Below are 13,812 nucleotides of genomic sequence, written 5' to 3'. Positions count from 1 at the left end.
TCCGAGTTTTCCGAAGATGTGTCTGATACTCCACATTCCGATTCCTCATTTGCCAAAAAGCCACTAACGGTAGTCATGCTATTATACGTTGGATTATTGTCCAAGTTTCTATCCACAACGTTTGGTTTTTCCGCGTCATTGATGTCCTTCTTGGCAATGTTTATAATTTCCTCGATCGAGGAGTTACTACTTATAGCATTTTTGCTATTTTGTTCTGGCGTTACCTCTCACGATGTGTGTGTTGTGATTACCCCTTCCCCGTGAGAGATGTTATTCAGTGTGCCTGGTTTTGCTTTGTCAGTATTGTTTGTACATTTTGACTGTGAATCAGTTTCCCAAATATCCACTTGTATGCCGTTTTTACCGTTGTGATCTTTTTCTTTGATGTTCACTCTCAATTTTGCGTGCATCTTCATTGCTATTTCGGGTAGCGTTTGGTTTGGGGGTGAATTATTTGGGCTATCATGTTGTGGTTATATCATTTGATTTTTTCTGTTGCAACTTTTCGGGCGGAGATTTAGGTGTGGAGTGGATTGGTGGCTGAAAATTACTTGTTATATTATTAAACAGCGTCTCATTTTCGTTGTGACTAATAATTTCTAGTGGCGGCATGTTTTGATTTTCTCTAACTAAATCCTCCGGGGTTACGTCAAAATTTGGCAATGACCTGTGTAGTGAAGCCGGTCTAATTGGTTTTCTTGTTTTAATAGCCGGATTTTGCGTGGATGATTCGTTTTGTTACGATTTTGATTTTTCGGCACTTATGTTCTTGTTGCATGTGAGTGTGTGATTATGTCCGGATGATTTTGAAGCATAACGATCAAATAGTTTTTGTGCATTGGGAGAGTATGGGAATGAAGTATTCTGCATCTTTTTCGTCTTCTTGCGTTTCTTCCTACAACTTTCCCAAGGATCCCTTGTGACATTTGGGCCTAATAAATCGTCTGGAGAATAGTTTTCTATATTTGCAGGAACAATAATGGAAGTGTTGTTGGAGATAGGTAGGGCACCTTCAACATTTAAGGCAAATTTTTGTATTGGCTCATATAATATTGATTAAATACGCTGTTTTTCTTTTGGGTCTAAAATGTATTTATCTCTACCTGATTTCGCCACCCTTACATTTGTCAAAACACTGGACAATGGTATGCAATCCCTGTAATCTAGTGTTCTTTATCATATACATGATGTGTTAATAAGCATAAATAAAAAGTATCCTCCTCATTTCTTACCGCAAGTACTTCTCCTTTTTTGAATAAAATTTCAGTTTCCTTGTCTCTTTTACGAGGGATGTTGGTTAGTGAATTTTCGGAATCTGGATGAGGTCTCTTTTTCTTTTGTAATTTGGTTATGATATTTTCACCAGTTGCCTTGATTACAAATAGTCTAGCAGGTGGTGATTTTTCGTCGAGATCACTATTCTCATATTCTTGCTCACTGGCAAGTTTATATAATTGAGCCCTCGGTAATTCCGGATTTTTCTCGCCTTCAGGTATGATGGGATTGCGTGAAAGAGCGTCTGCATTTACATTGGTACGTCCCGGTCTGTATATTATGTCGAAATCGTAGCCTCGTAGAGCTGCTCTTAACCTGTTAAAACGTAAGTCCACTTTCTTCGTGCTGTGAAAATGTTTGAGTGGTTCATGATCTGTGACCACTGTGAATTTTTGGCCATATAACCAGTGTCTAAACTGTTCCTTCGCGAATACTATGGCAAGAAGTTCTTTGTCATATGTTGAATATCTGAGATCGCTGCCTTTGAGTGGTCTTGAAGCATAAGCGCATGGTCGGTCTTGTCCAATTTTACCTTGGCCTATGACGGCCCCGAGCCCATAGTCACTTGCGTCACATGTTACAATAAACGGTTACAATAAATCGACAACTAGTCGCCATCTCTGGTTACCGTTAGCGTCTGGCTTTTTGGGAACGATCCATAAATTACTGCAAAAATCCGAGTCCGAAGGTTCCACGATTTGGTTGTTTCTTAATTCTTCTACCTCATGTATTAAATGTTTTCTTAAATTTACCGGAAGTCGGAAACGCTTGGCATGTACAACTTTCCCTGTTTTTAGTTTAATAACATGTTGAAGTACGTTCGTTGCTGGCAAAGGTTCATCATCTAAGCCAAACACTCCCGAAAAATCTTTTGTTAAATCACGCACATGTTCTATCTCTTCCTCAGTGCAACCTCATGTGTCTATGATGGACATGACTTTATTTATCCTTTCTTCTCTTAAATCTGGATTTTCCGCTAAAATTCTATTTTTCACAGCGACGTCAATGGGTTCTTTAGTGTTGCAAAATAGTGTACGTATGTTTACATAATTAGAAGCGTCAATGTGATCATCCTCATCGACCACATGGCCGCTAGAATGTCTAGAAGTGAGACATTCGATAAGTTCAACATGTGGTACAGGTAACTTTACAGGGCAGTGGACTGTATTGTAGCAGTATCCGTAAAGCATATTATTTTTGTTTGTTTCGAGAAAATTTCCGAATAATATGTTTGGTCCTAGGTTCTGTATTGGAACGTATCCATATAATTATTGTTTCGACCATTGTTTAACTGATATTCCTTGGTACGGCAAATGTCTATAGTATGCCCGATTCTGCCGCAATAGTTGCAAAATCCTTTTTCTTTCTTCCACTTTTCACATGCAGGTTTTAAATGATCCTTGGACCCACAATAATTACAAGTAAAAGAAAGCGCCTCCTTATCTTTTCCGTTTGTATTTGAACCCTTATTACCGTTGGTCGGCTCGTTTCTCTTTTGGGTTTGTTTCGCAGTGGAGAAATTTAATTGCGCGTGTGACGCATTTTGGTTATTCATGTTTTGATATTTATTGATTCGCGCGCTTTGCTTGTATTCATATTCTATAGCGAGTCTAATAGCTTCGCCAAGTGATTTGGGATGATCACTGCGAACTTGATGATCGAGAGGGGACCTAAGGCTAAATGTGAAGTGTTGTAATGCTTCACTATTTGCTGTTCTTTTTCTGTACATGCGATCATTATCATCAATGCTGGGAGCAGACTCGTAGATCGTAGTGAGTCTGTTGAGCAACTTTTCCGTTCTAATACCATAGTCCCCGGCCTTTTCTCTCGGCATTTGAGTGATCAATTTCAAATCACTCATAATCTCATCCGCTAGACCAATATTACTATATTGTAAAATTAGATCTGATCTGAAAATCGTATATAGAGCTATAGTTTAATAAACGCGCCGCAAAGCTGTCCGCGGCTTTTCCGGATAATTTACTAGCCAAAGACATAAAAATGTATTTGTCCGAGTCAGGACCAAAATTCGCACGTACCTGTCTAATTGCCATGCAGAACATGTTTCATTTCTCCGGGGAACCATCAAAATTCGGTATTAGGTTTAAAGCTTGCGAAAGGGTCAAACCCCTTGTACGCTGATAAATATCTATACGGGCGTTAAGAGAAATTTGTTCTGGACTTTTTAATCTATTTACGGGTGTTTCAATATATTGTGAATTGTTTAAATCATGTATGTTCTGTTCGTTAGAATTATCTTGCATTTTGAAGGGTGTAAAGTTTACATTGTTGTTCGGAATTTGATGCGCTTCAAAATTTCTATTATCAGTTAATTGTGTAAAATTTGATTCAAGGCTACTTCTGTTTGCTGTTACTACGTTATTATTATTCAACTGTGACTCGGGAGGTATAAATATTCCGGTGTGTATAAATACAGTTGTGTCAAGTTGTGATCCCAAGTAATTTTTATATCCCTATTTTCGTTTGAACTTTGCCGATTAATCGTATTATTATAGATGTATGTCGGGACGGTTGTGAAAGCTACATTTTGACTAGAATAGATAGAATGATGTTGTGTGTGTATGGGAGTGCTTGCATGACGCATATTGTCTAATATGCGATTGTTTTGCGAATAAGTAACTAAGGATGGATATAAGTCGCCTGTCGTGGATTATTTAATTGATTATTTTGCCAACCCGTATATGGATTGTGGGTGGAAATACTTAGCGTGTTTGTTTCTGTAGTGTGAGGCTGTTGTATTTTTTTAATACTAGAAATAGGGAAGAAAGGTGACTGAATTTCGTAACTTGAGAGCGGTATGCCGTGTGTAAAATGTTTCTGTATGGTGCCCGTATTATGCGCTGAGGTGGCAAACTATTGTGGTATATGAGTGATTGTATTAGTATTCGGAAATGTAAAAGCACTTCCCTGATGTACTGATGTAGTGTGCGTATTGGCCAAATTCGGAGATCTAATAGCACTTGATGTTATGATAGGTGTGGTGAATTGCGGCTCGCTTTTAGTAGTTTTTGTAAGCGGTGGTGGGTTTAATGAAAAATTTTCTTTCGCCGCGGATTTATATTTTTGCGGGAACTGATCCCATTCCGTTTCTATCGTTGGTTTTGATGTGGGTGGTTCCGATTGTGTATGATCCGGATAAGCACCGGTTACCGAAGAGGGGCGAGATGTAGCTGTGCGACGGATAAATTCTGCTGCATCTTCCGGATCTAGGCGCGAAATTATCTTTTGAACCAGCGAATCCTGTTTATTTATAAAGTTTGCCGGATCAAGGCCATTTAAACTATTATAGCGCGACGGTACCGTGCTTCTGGAGGGCGATCTCTTATTTTTATTTAGATTGAAAATTCCCGAAAATGCCATATTGTGTGTTTGAATATGTTAATAAAAGGAAAGAAAATTATGTTAAATGCTTGTTCTTTTTATAAACAATTCATAAATATTTTACCCTTAATACCGCTTGATCGAATACTATTTGTTCTTATTCAATTCACTCGTTGCAAAATTATATAATTTGTCAAATTTTGTCCCTATTTTTATTTGAAATTCAGAGCATTTGAACAGGCTGTCATTTGATGGTGCCGTTTCTCTTTGATTAGAATCGTGTGTGAAAGAAAGCTTGTCAATCTTTTTGTAAACAATTCTTAACACCTCTAAGAGTTGATTTTTCTGTTTTATTAATTCTAGTAAGAGTATTTTCTTTCCGCTCCGTTTGCTTTTATTTTTGCTTATGCCACAAGTCCCACTATTCATGAGATGAAACAAGCTTTCGTATGGTGAGAGTGATCTGTTTTAAACAGATCGAAGGATAGGCCGCAATTAATTTGGCCCAGGAAAGATGACCGCTAAGACAGCAGATCTGGGGAAAGCCGCTACAAAGCAGGCCGTTAGGTGGTGAGAGAAGACCGCTACAAAGCAGAATTATTGAGTGTGTGTGTGTGTGTGTTTGTATATACCTCATTGATGTATATACTTTATAGTAAGAATCTATATGCAAATTACAATCAATAGTTTTAGGAAGCTAAAAATTAGCAATAGTTTTTATTCCAATTAATCTATCGAAGACATTTCTTTATTGAGAAAATTATTATGTTTTGAAATGCCTTTACTATATTTTGAGGCCTTTTAAGGGCGAAGCAATTAAAAATAAAATAGTTATATAAAGTTATATATAATTTATATACGTCTATTCACCTCTTCTGTTGTAGCCAATTTTGTCATTTTAATCATCAGCGACATCAGCTTTATACAATAAAATCAGTATTATAGAATTATACAAGTGTGTTATTTTGTTATTGATACATGAAAACATATCAGATGAGCAAATCCACGAGCGAGTGGAAACAACTCGGGTGTTGGAAGATGAAAATTTCAAATTGAGGACACACCGATCAGACCAACTTTTTTTCATTCTTTGGGCTATCTGGTATGAGAAAATGCGTGCGTGCATGGCCGATCGCTTGCCAAACTTTTTTCGGAGTAGTTAAAATTCTCTTATGGGAATTTGACACGGGGAAAATTAGCGAAAACCAGAAAATTGCCACTTTTTGTCTGGAGACGCAATCCAAAAATGTGCTTTAATAAAATCGAGGTATTAAAAAAAAGAACACAACGATTTTTTACGAAAATTGGCGATTTTTCCTATTTTTAAAATCTTTATAACTTTTTATCACAGCGGTCAATTTTGACCATCAATGTTTTCACTCGCTCGTGGATTTGCTCATATACAGTGCAACAAGTATGTACTATCAGAAACATAATCTATGATTAAAAAGCGAAGTAAACCAAACTTTTGTGTACATTACGAAATAATCAGCTTTTTCTGTGTATCAATATCACTTAACAGACAAACACACACACACACACACCCACATATATATACAATATATATGTATATATATAATAAATTATTTACCATTGGGTACCAACTCGTTCAAGTTTTTGTTGTTGTCTGAAAGAAAAAACTATTTTGTATTTCCAAACTTCTAGAAAAACAGAAAGTCCGATCGAATTTTTCTTTCGGTAGAACGATTCATTAAACTTAACACTACGGCGCTACAGACTCGGTTTTTCATTTGCAAACTTTATTCAAAAAGTTTTATGTAATAGAAAAACAGTTAAAGTTGTAGATATTTTCAAAACACAACTTTTCACCGTGACAAATATTTTTTTGAAACGCTTTAACGAAGGACAAATTCTCAAAAATTGTTTTTGAAGTAGATTTTAACACAAACGATAGATAACGAGTACGAAGCGCGAGCGTCAGCGGTCGCGTCTTGCAAACTATTTATTAATTAATACAAAATCGCATAAGTTGTAATAAGTGTTTATAGATGGATCGAATAATTTTCTAACTAACGACTATGAGATCAATGTTATACTTGTAAGCATATAATTTGGGTTAAGTAAAAACTTCTACTATAACGTACTTATTACTATTTACATAACAAATTAAATATTATTCACTTAAACTCTTCAACGACGTCAATAATAAAAACAACAACAATCTTACATTTTTATTCATTGCATTTTCTGATCTCTAAAAAAAATAGTAACATATTTTAGAATGTATGCGCATCCTGGTCAGCTAAATATTTCAACAGTAAAGCTTAACAAATTTACAACAAACAACAATTTTGATACAAAAGGATCACTTATTTCAGCGAATTTCTTTACTTGATTAAACATTGTTATAGTTGATTTAAAAACAAATTGTCGGGAAATCAATAAAATAGTATATTGTGTACCAAGGGCGTGAAGTTGGCTTTTTTAGGTCGAGTGTGGAGTTTGCGGGCGATGGCGTTTACGAGCCGCAGACGAGTACTGCAACCACACGAAGATAAAAAGCCCGCTTAGCCCTTGGTGCACACCATATTTTTTGTAAGGCATGTACTGATTTTCGCGTTTACAACTGCACTTTTTGAATTTCACGCGAATTTAGAACATTTGCCAATGAATTACTTTTGCGCCCGCTGCTGCATTTTTCCGCCCACCAGTCTGATAACGACTACTTTTGTCTCTAATTTTAGGTCAAAAAAACGCGAAAATCGTGCATGTGTTACAAAAATTTTTTAAAGTATAATTTCTTTAAGTAAAAATTTCTAAGTTTTACAAATATAAAGATTAGAAAGTACTAGTATATTAAGTGCCGATTCAAAAAGTTTGGAAATTTGGATCATTATGAGTCATCGTCACTTAATATCGAAGCGCGGCTTCATGAATGCTTTGATTTTGAATTCCAATAATTAAAATAAGCCGTTGTGCTTTTCAAATAATTAATGATAAAATTATACTTTTATCACAATTATGAGAAGTTACATGGCTGTTTATCGGTCATTTCACTGTATTTCTCAATTTCGTATTAATTTTTTTGAAAATATGAATTTTTCTATTGTAATTTAGTATATGACTTGAAATTAAGAAACTACGTGAAATACGAGGCACATTAGTACAATTTCGTTCATATATATTTATTTACTTAATTCAAAGGGAGTTTTTAAAATGATAAACATTTGTTTTTTTTTTATTTTCAAAATTTTGGATGACACTACTTAAAAAATTTAGTGTTATAGCATTATCCCTTAATACTGAAAATCAGAGTAGTTTATTTTAGAATTCCATGAATAAATATATCTCACAATGTGTGGCTTCAATATTCTATTCATTGAGCCTCTTTCAATTTTCGTTTAATATATCTAGGACTCTTTACAAATATTATGAATATATTATTGTACAGTTTAATCTGCACAAAGCATACAAGTGTCTATTGACTCATATGGAAGATAATTTGATTTGTAATATCTTGTGTGTGTATATCGCTTACATTTGCGCAGCAAATTTGCATTGCTGCGCATTTGCAGCATTGAAATTCATTAAGTATATCAGAACGGTTCGAAAAGCATAATTGACATAAATTTTTCATGTCATCCGATCGAGACAACAGCAACTGTGCAACGTATATTCTGTACAGCAAAGGATACAAATTTTTATCATATTTCTCACCTTTTTTACCACCTTTGCCGATGCAATCCATATAATACATGACGTATGCACCACAATTATAACCATCTTTTTGAAGTGGACACCTTTTGGTAAATGGTTGTAATTTCCATTCAGTAATGCAATTTAAATTATAGTAAGTGTTTTTTTATTAACATTAATCACAAACAAACACCAGTGGTTACAATGCTCATAAGGCATAAGTATAGTACCTTTAAATTTTCCATTAAGATAATACATGAATCAATTATCATCTGGTTTTTGAATTTCGTTTGGAACCAAAAGCAACTTGGTGATCTGAGTGGGGACATAAATTGTGTTTCTCCATTCTCTTTCTTTAATGACACAAAACGCATCAATGGCATCTCCATCAATATAATTGTTTTGGTCATTGCTGACGAATAATGTTTGATACTCTTCGGAGAAAATCTTAAATGTATGATCTTTGTTGAAAAATAATGGATGTTCCATATTTTCAAGAGGTCGATAGTCTCGTATTGGATGATCTTTAATACTTGAATACTGACCAATAGTGTATATTACGCTACGATTATCATTATCGCCAATTCCATTTACAAAATTTACAGATATTTTATCTCTATAAAAGAAATAATTAAACATTAATCCATTTTGCATAATAGGACAAGAAGGTGATAATTCGCGACCATTGATGATAAAATCATCTTCTAGAAAAGAAACACATTTCAATTTTTGTTTCTTATCGACATTCATCTGATCAAGTTCTTCATTGACAACAGCAGCATTATGATCCTCTATTATCATGTTTTCTGTTGAAGTATCGATTCTTTGATGTTTTTCTTCCTTGATAACGATATCAAGACTTTGCTGCTTTAGTTTTTCAGTAATTATATCAAGACTATGATGCTTTACTTCTTTAGTAAAAAAATCAAAGTCTCTATCAGCTGTCTTATTTTCTAATAAGAACAGATCCATATTTTCAAAGGTATCACTAACGTTGAAATCTGTATCAAACTGTCTCTTCTTTGATATATGATTGTCGCATTCGTTGGAATATTCATCGTCGTTAAAGTCGTCATAATTAAAATTTATTTTCTAATCACTACCATCAATACCATCGTCATCATTATCATCGTTATCATTATCTTTAAGTCTGCCATACTTGCGAAAGTATCGAACATTTGCTTCTAAAGCTTCGAACATTTGATGTTCCTCTATGATGTTGTCACCATATGTTTCGGACGTCTGATTATTAGGAATTTGTTTTTTATCCCTTTTTCTTTTGTAAGTACGAATAGGCTTTCGCATGCTATCGATCATTTCTTTTGGAGGCTCAAATTTTATTGCCCCGCCCTTTTCTTTAACACACTGAGCTTCAAGCAATTCTCCTCGAATGCTGGAAAAAACTAAAGAAGCTCTTTTTTCAGTTTTTAAATTTTTCAGTCTGCTCCATGTTCTTTCAGGTGACGCATTTGAGTTCGGAATGCATAATGCATGCAGAGAAAATGTGGCAATATTTTCGAAAAGTAAATCATTATTTGTGTTAGTGATTATTTTATTGCAAACCAAAAATCATGAGGATTTTTGATTTTGTTAAGTTTATTTCTTTCATCTTCCGAAAATTCATACAGCACCAAGTTCATCCACTCGCTATTAATTTTATTTTTCAAAATTTGGTCATCGTGATTTACAATACATTTGAATTCATTTAAAACATGATTCAAATCAGGATATTCTACACGACAGTTTACACTCAAGGCATTTGTTGGGTGAAAAACTTTAGAATGTATTCCTCTGGGATTGTCAAACGTAAATCTTTTGTGCATCTGTGCGCAAACTTCTACATAAAAGGATTGACAATTTTCAGTGAATACCTTTTTCTGTTCTAACGTCATTTTGTTTGTCTTAAGAAACTTTCGGGTATGCCCTGGCGGAAAAATGTGCAGTTTTTTTTAGTTTTTTTTAGTTTTTTCTTGTTGTATGTTACTATTTTGTGTTCATTATGTGTTTTTTGTTGTATAAAACTGCTATTTTTTTACCGAATTTGGAAAATTGAAACAAAAAAAAACAGTAAAAAGCTAAGAAAAACTAGAAAAAATAGAATACTAACAAAAAACTCAAAAAATAACTGCAATAAACAGATATAAACTATAATAATTAGTGAAAAACAGTACATGCATAATATAATTGTAATATAAAATTAACGTACAATAATGAATTTAAACCTAAAAAAACAGAAAAAAACCATAAAAAACAGATATAAACTATAAGAATTAATTATTTTAAAAAATCAATGAAGTTAGCATGTGTTCTACTTTTAATTAAACATATAATAATAGAAAAAAAAAATGAATGAAAAACCAATATTATTGAATATCAACATGCATAAATAGATTTTAATCACAAGAAACGTTAATGAATAAGAATAAACGATTGCTGCACAAAATTTGTATTTAAATTATAAATGTCTGAGTAAAATATAAAATTGATTTTAAAAGCATTCGTTTTCAATATTAATTAGATTTTTTCATTAATGAGAAGGAAAAATGTGGGGAATATATATGATAGAAAAAATTATTGTAAAACATGTAAAAAATAATTTATTAAAATATACACATCATTAATCACCGAGACATCCTCTTTTTATTTTACAAATGTAATTTTTTGCATTTACTGCCATTAAAATACACTGCCCCTTCAAATCTTCTAATTGACATACATCTAGTTTGTTATATTTAATTATACATTCTTTAATGTGACTAATGTGACGTAAATTAAAGATTGGTTTTTTTTTTTAATATAATAGGATTAAAAAAAACCACTATTTTATTTTGACTGTCGTCATAAAAAAAACATATTTTCTTTATAATACCTGTATGACCAGTCTTTGTTTCTATAATTGAATCATTAATTTTTAAATTTTGTGCATACGCACTGGTTGTGTAACGAATTCCTTTGTAAATGAGCTTTTTGTAACTGCAACATATACCACTATAACCCAGTTGTTGTTCTTCTTCAGATAGTTCATAACTCGTCCCATTAATTAAAATAGCTTTGTCAACTCTTACATAATATTTCAGACGACTTTCAAAATCTTCAGTAAATTCAACAACTCTATTTCCTATCTCGAAATTTTGGCAAAATGAAGGAATTGATCTGTAGAACATGTATCTTTTTGCTATCTGAACTGGTATATCAGTAGGACTGGTTTTCATCTGTAAAAGTAATCGATTTTCGTTTTCAAAAGCAAATGCATCGTGCACATATAAAGGTCCTAAATTAATTACACTTCTTGTAAGGTGCAGCAATAAATGAATATTGTATGTCATCTGTTCTTTACCAAAATAGCTTTGGAAGTAGACGACAAATTCAACTAATAAATTTTGTGCAACACTTAATTTTTCAGGTATGATAGAATCACTTATTAAAATTTCTATTGCTGCTACGAGTTTTGACAAGTGCGTTAAATACTTGTTTGGAATTATTCCCTGTAAGGATACAAGACTGTAATTAAGTAACCAAGAACGCCATTCCGAGGCTTTCCATGAATTTCTGTTAGTCAAAGATCTACACGTCCTTGTAATTATTTTTGGAGATTTAAATGACAGAAGGCGAGCATCAATGACTGATAAATCATTTGGTGCTCCTACGTAATAAGGTTCATGACATCGGCCTAAAATTAAATTTGTGTATTGTTCTGTCACACCTAGATATACACAATGCATGCTATCCGGAGTCATTCCATCACTTAAATTGAAATACTCCAAATTTAATAATATGGATGGTCCTTTTACTCCATTAACCTCTTGCGTCTCAATCTGTCCAGATTGTGAATTCACTGATCTCGTTAAAATCATATCCTGAACAATTTTATCATGAGTTCGGAGCAGATGTACATTTTCATCTATTGGATATTTCCTAGTTCCTTCGACATTTTCTGTTGGATGGTAACAAAATGTACAACCAAAAATTCCATTAAACTGCTTCATATTTAATAAAGAACATCTGCAAACAGAATCCACACAACAGCATAAGGCTATAAATTTTGATTTTATTGTTTCATCATCCATTTTCCATTCTATTCCTTCTGTTGCGATGACATTTAATTCTGTAATTATAGGCTGCAAAAAAGTATTCAAAACCGGTTTTTCCTCGTTTACCCATAAACCTACTAATATCATATGTTTGTCTCTTATTTTTGGTGGTAACTCATTGATTTTTAGATAAACTGGCCATGCACTCACTTTGCTCGAGTCACTAGTTTGACACCCATCAGTGTTTAGTATATATGAAAAATTCCATTTGTCGTGTAAAACATTCCAGGTAAAGATAAATATTCATACAAGTCGCCGTCATACACATCTTCAATATTCTTACTGTCTTGTTTTTGTCGAATATACTTATACTGAAGGTGTTTATTGATCATCGGATTATCCAATAGTTGTTTTAGTTGTGATTTTATATTCAGTGTTAAAAAATACGGAGATTTCTTAACATTTTCTATCACATGTTCACAAGAAGGACAAACTATAGTATTTGAAAAATGTGAACGATTTCCAATATAAATTTTACATACTGGACAATAAATATGATAATTAAACCACTTTTTATTTTCAGGAAAGAAATTGAACAATTTGTATTTACTTAAATGTATGACATCTTCGTCAAATAATTTATTAATTAAATTAAAAATATCAAGCATGGCTGTCCAAGTAAGAGAATGACGTACGCCTAGCATAATGCACATTAAAATAATCTCACCATACCTGACGTTTGTTTTTTTCTGCAATTTTTTGTTTAAATACTGATTTTTCTTAAATTGTTTTGTAATTGATTTGTTGTTTTCTTCTTCGTAAACTGTATTTTCTTCACAGCTTTCACTTTGTACACTTTCTTCACAAATTTCACTTTGTACACTATTGTTATTTGTAAAAGCATTAATCCAATCTTCGTTATTATTATTTTCCATTTCACTGTAAATAAAACAATTCTCTCCAATATGTGTGAAGTCTTCAGAATGATAATCTAGATTTTGAACAGGCAGAGAAACAGGAGATTGTATATCATGAGGTAATGAATCATGATTTTCTTCCTCACTGATTTCGCTATTCTCAAGTAAACTCTGAAAATAAAACATTGTTCTTTAAGTTTAGAAAATTTTAGTTTACCTACGTTTTATGTTAAATTCGTAAATAAAATGTTTATAGCTTACTTACTTTTAACATTTTATGTTTATACAAGTACTCTGTAGATTTAGGAATTCGTTTTTTGCAAGTTGGATCCATCCAATTTTTATACCCCTTTCCTTTCCTTCTTGACATTTTTAAAGTAAAAAATCGTTTTAATTTTTTTTTATTCAAGTTAAACTTTTGAGCAAAGTGTGTATACAATTTGATTTACCAGCTACACATAACCTAAGAAATATACATATGGTATAGAGAGTACTATTTCATACATAGTGTACACACATCGTAAGCATGTTCCGTGTACACTGCACAGGTAAGCATGTTCCGTGTTCCGTTTTTCCATTCCTGTGCCGCG

General features: G+C 33.0%; 1 protein-coding gene across 2 annotated transcripts; it reads right to left on the bottom strand.

Annotated features, from left to right (window-relative positions):
• Window positions 1–10,845: 10,845 nt before the first annotated feature.
• On the bottom strand, window positions 10,846–13,766 carry LOC116416498. 2 transcript variants are annotated; one of them, XM_031925244.2, is made up of 2 exons: window positions 13,488–13,766; window positions 10,846–13,393 (listed from the first exon to the last, which is right to left on the bottom strand). In XM_031925244.2, the coding sequence occupies exons 1-2, from the start codon at window positions 13,590–13,592 to the stop codon at window positions 12,551–12,553; spliced, it is 948 nt and encodes a 315-aa protein (XP_031781104.1). In that variant the 5' UTR covers window positions 13,593–13,766; the 3' UTR covers window positions 10,846–12,550. The 2 variants fall into 2 exon arrangements, with proteins under 2 accessions (XP_031781104.1, XP_031781102.1); XM_031925242.2 differs by having other exon boundaries at window positions 10,846–13,412; window positions 13,488–13,692.
• Between the last annotated feature and the right edge of the window lie 46 nt (window positions 13,767–13,812).

This window comes from Nasonia vitripennis (genome assembly GCF_009193385.2).
Source record: "Nasonia vitripennis strain AsymCx chromosome 2 unlocalized genomic scaffold, Nvit_psr_1.1 chr2_random0007, whole genome shotgun sequence".
Taxonomy (NCBI): Eukaryota; Metazoa; Arthropoda; class Insecta; order Hymenoptera; family Pteromalidae; genus Nasonia; species Nasonia vitripennis.
This window is presented reverse-complemented; position numbering and strand designations above follow the sequence as displayed.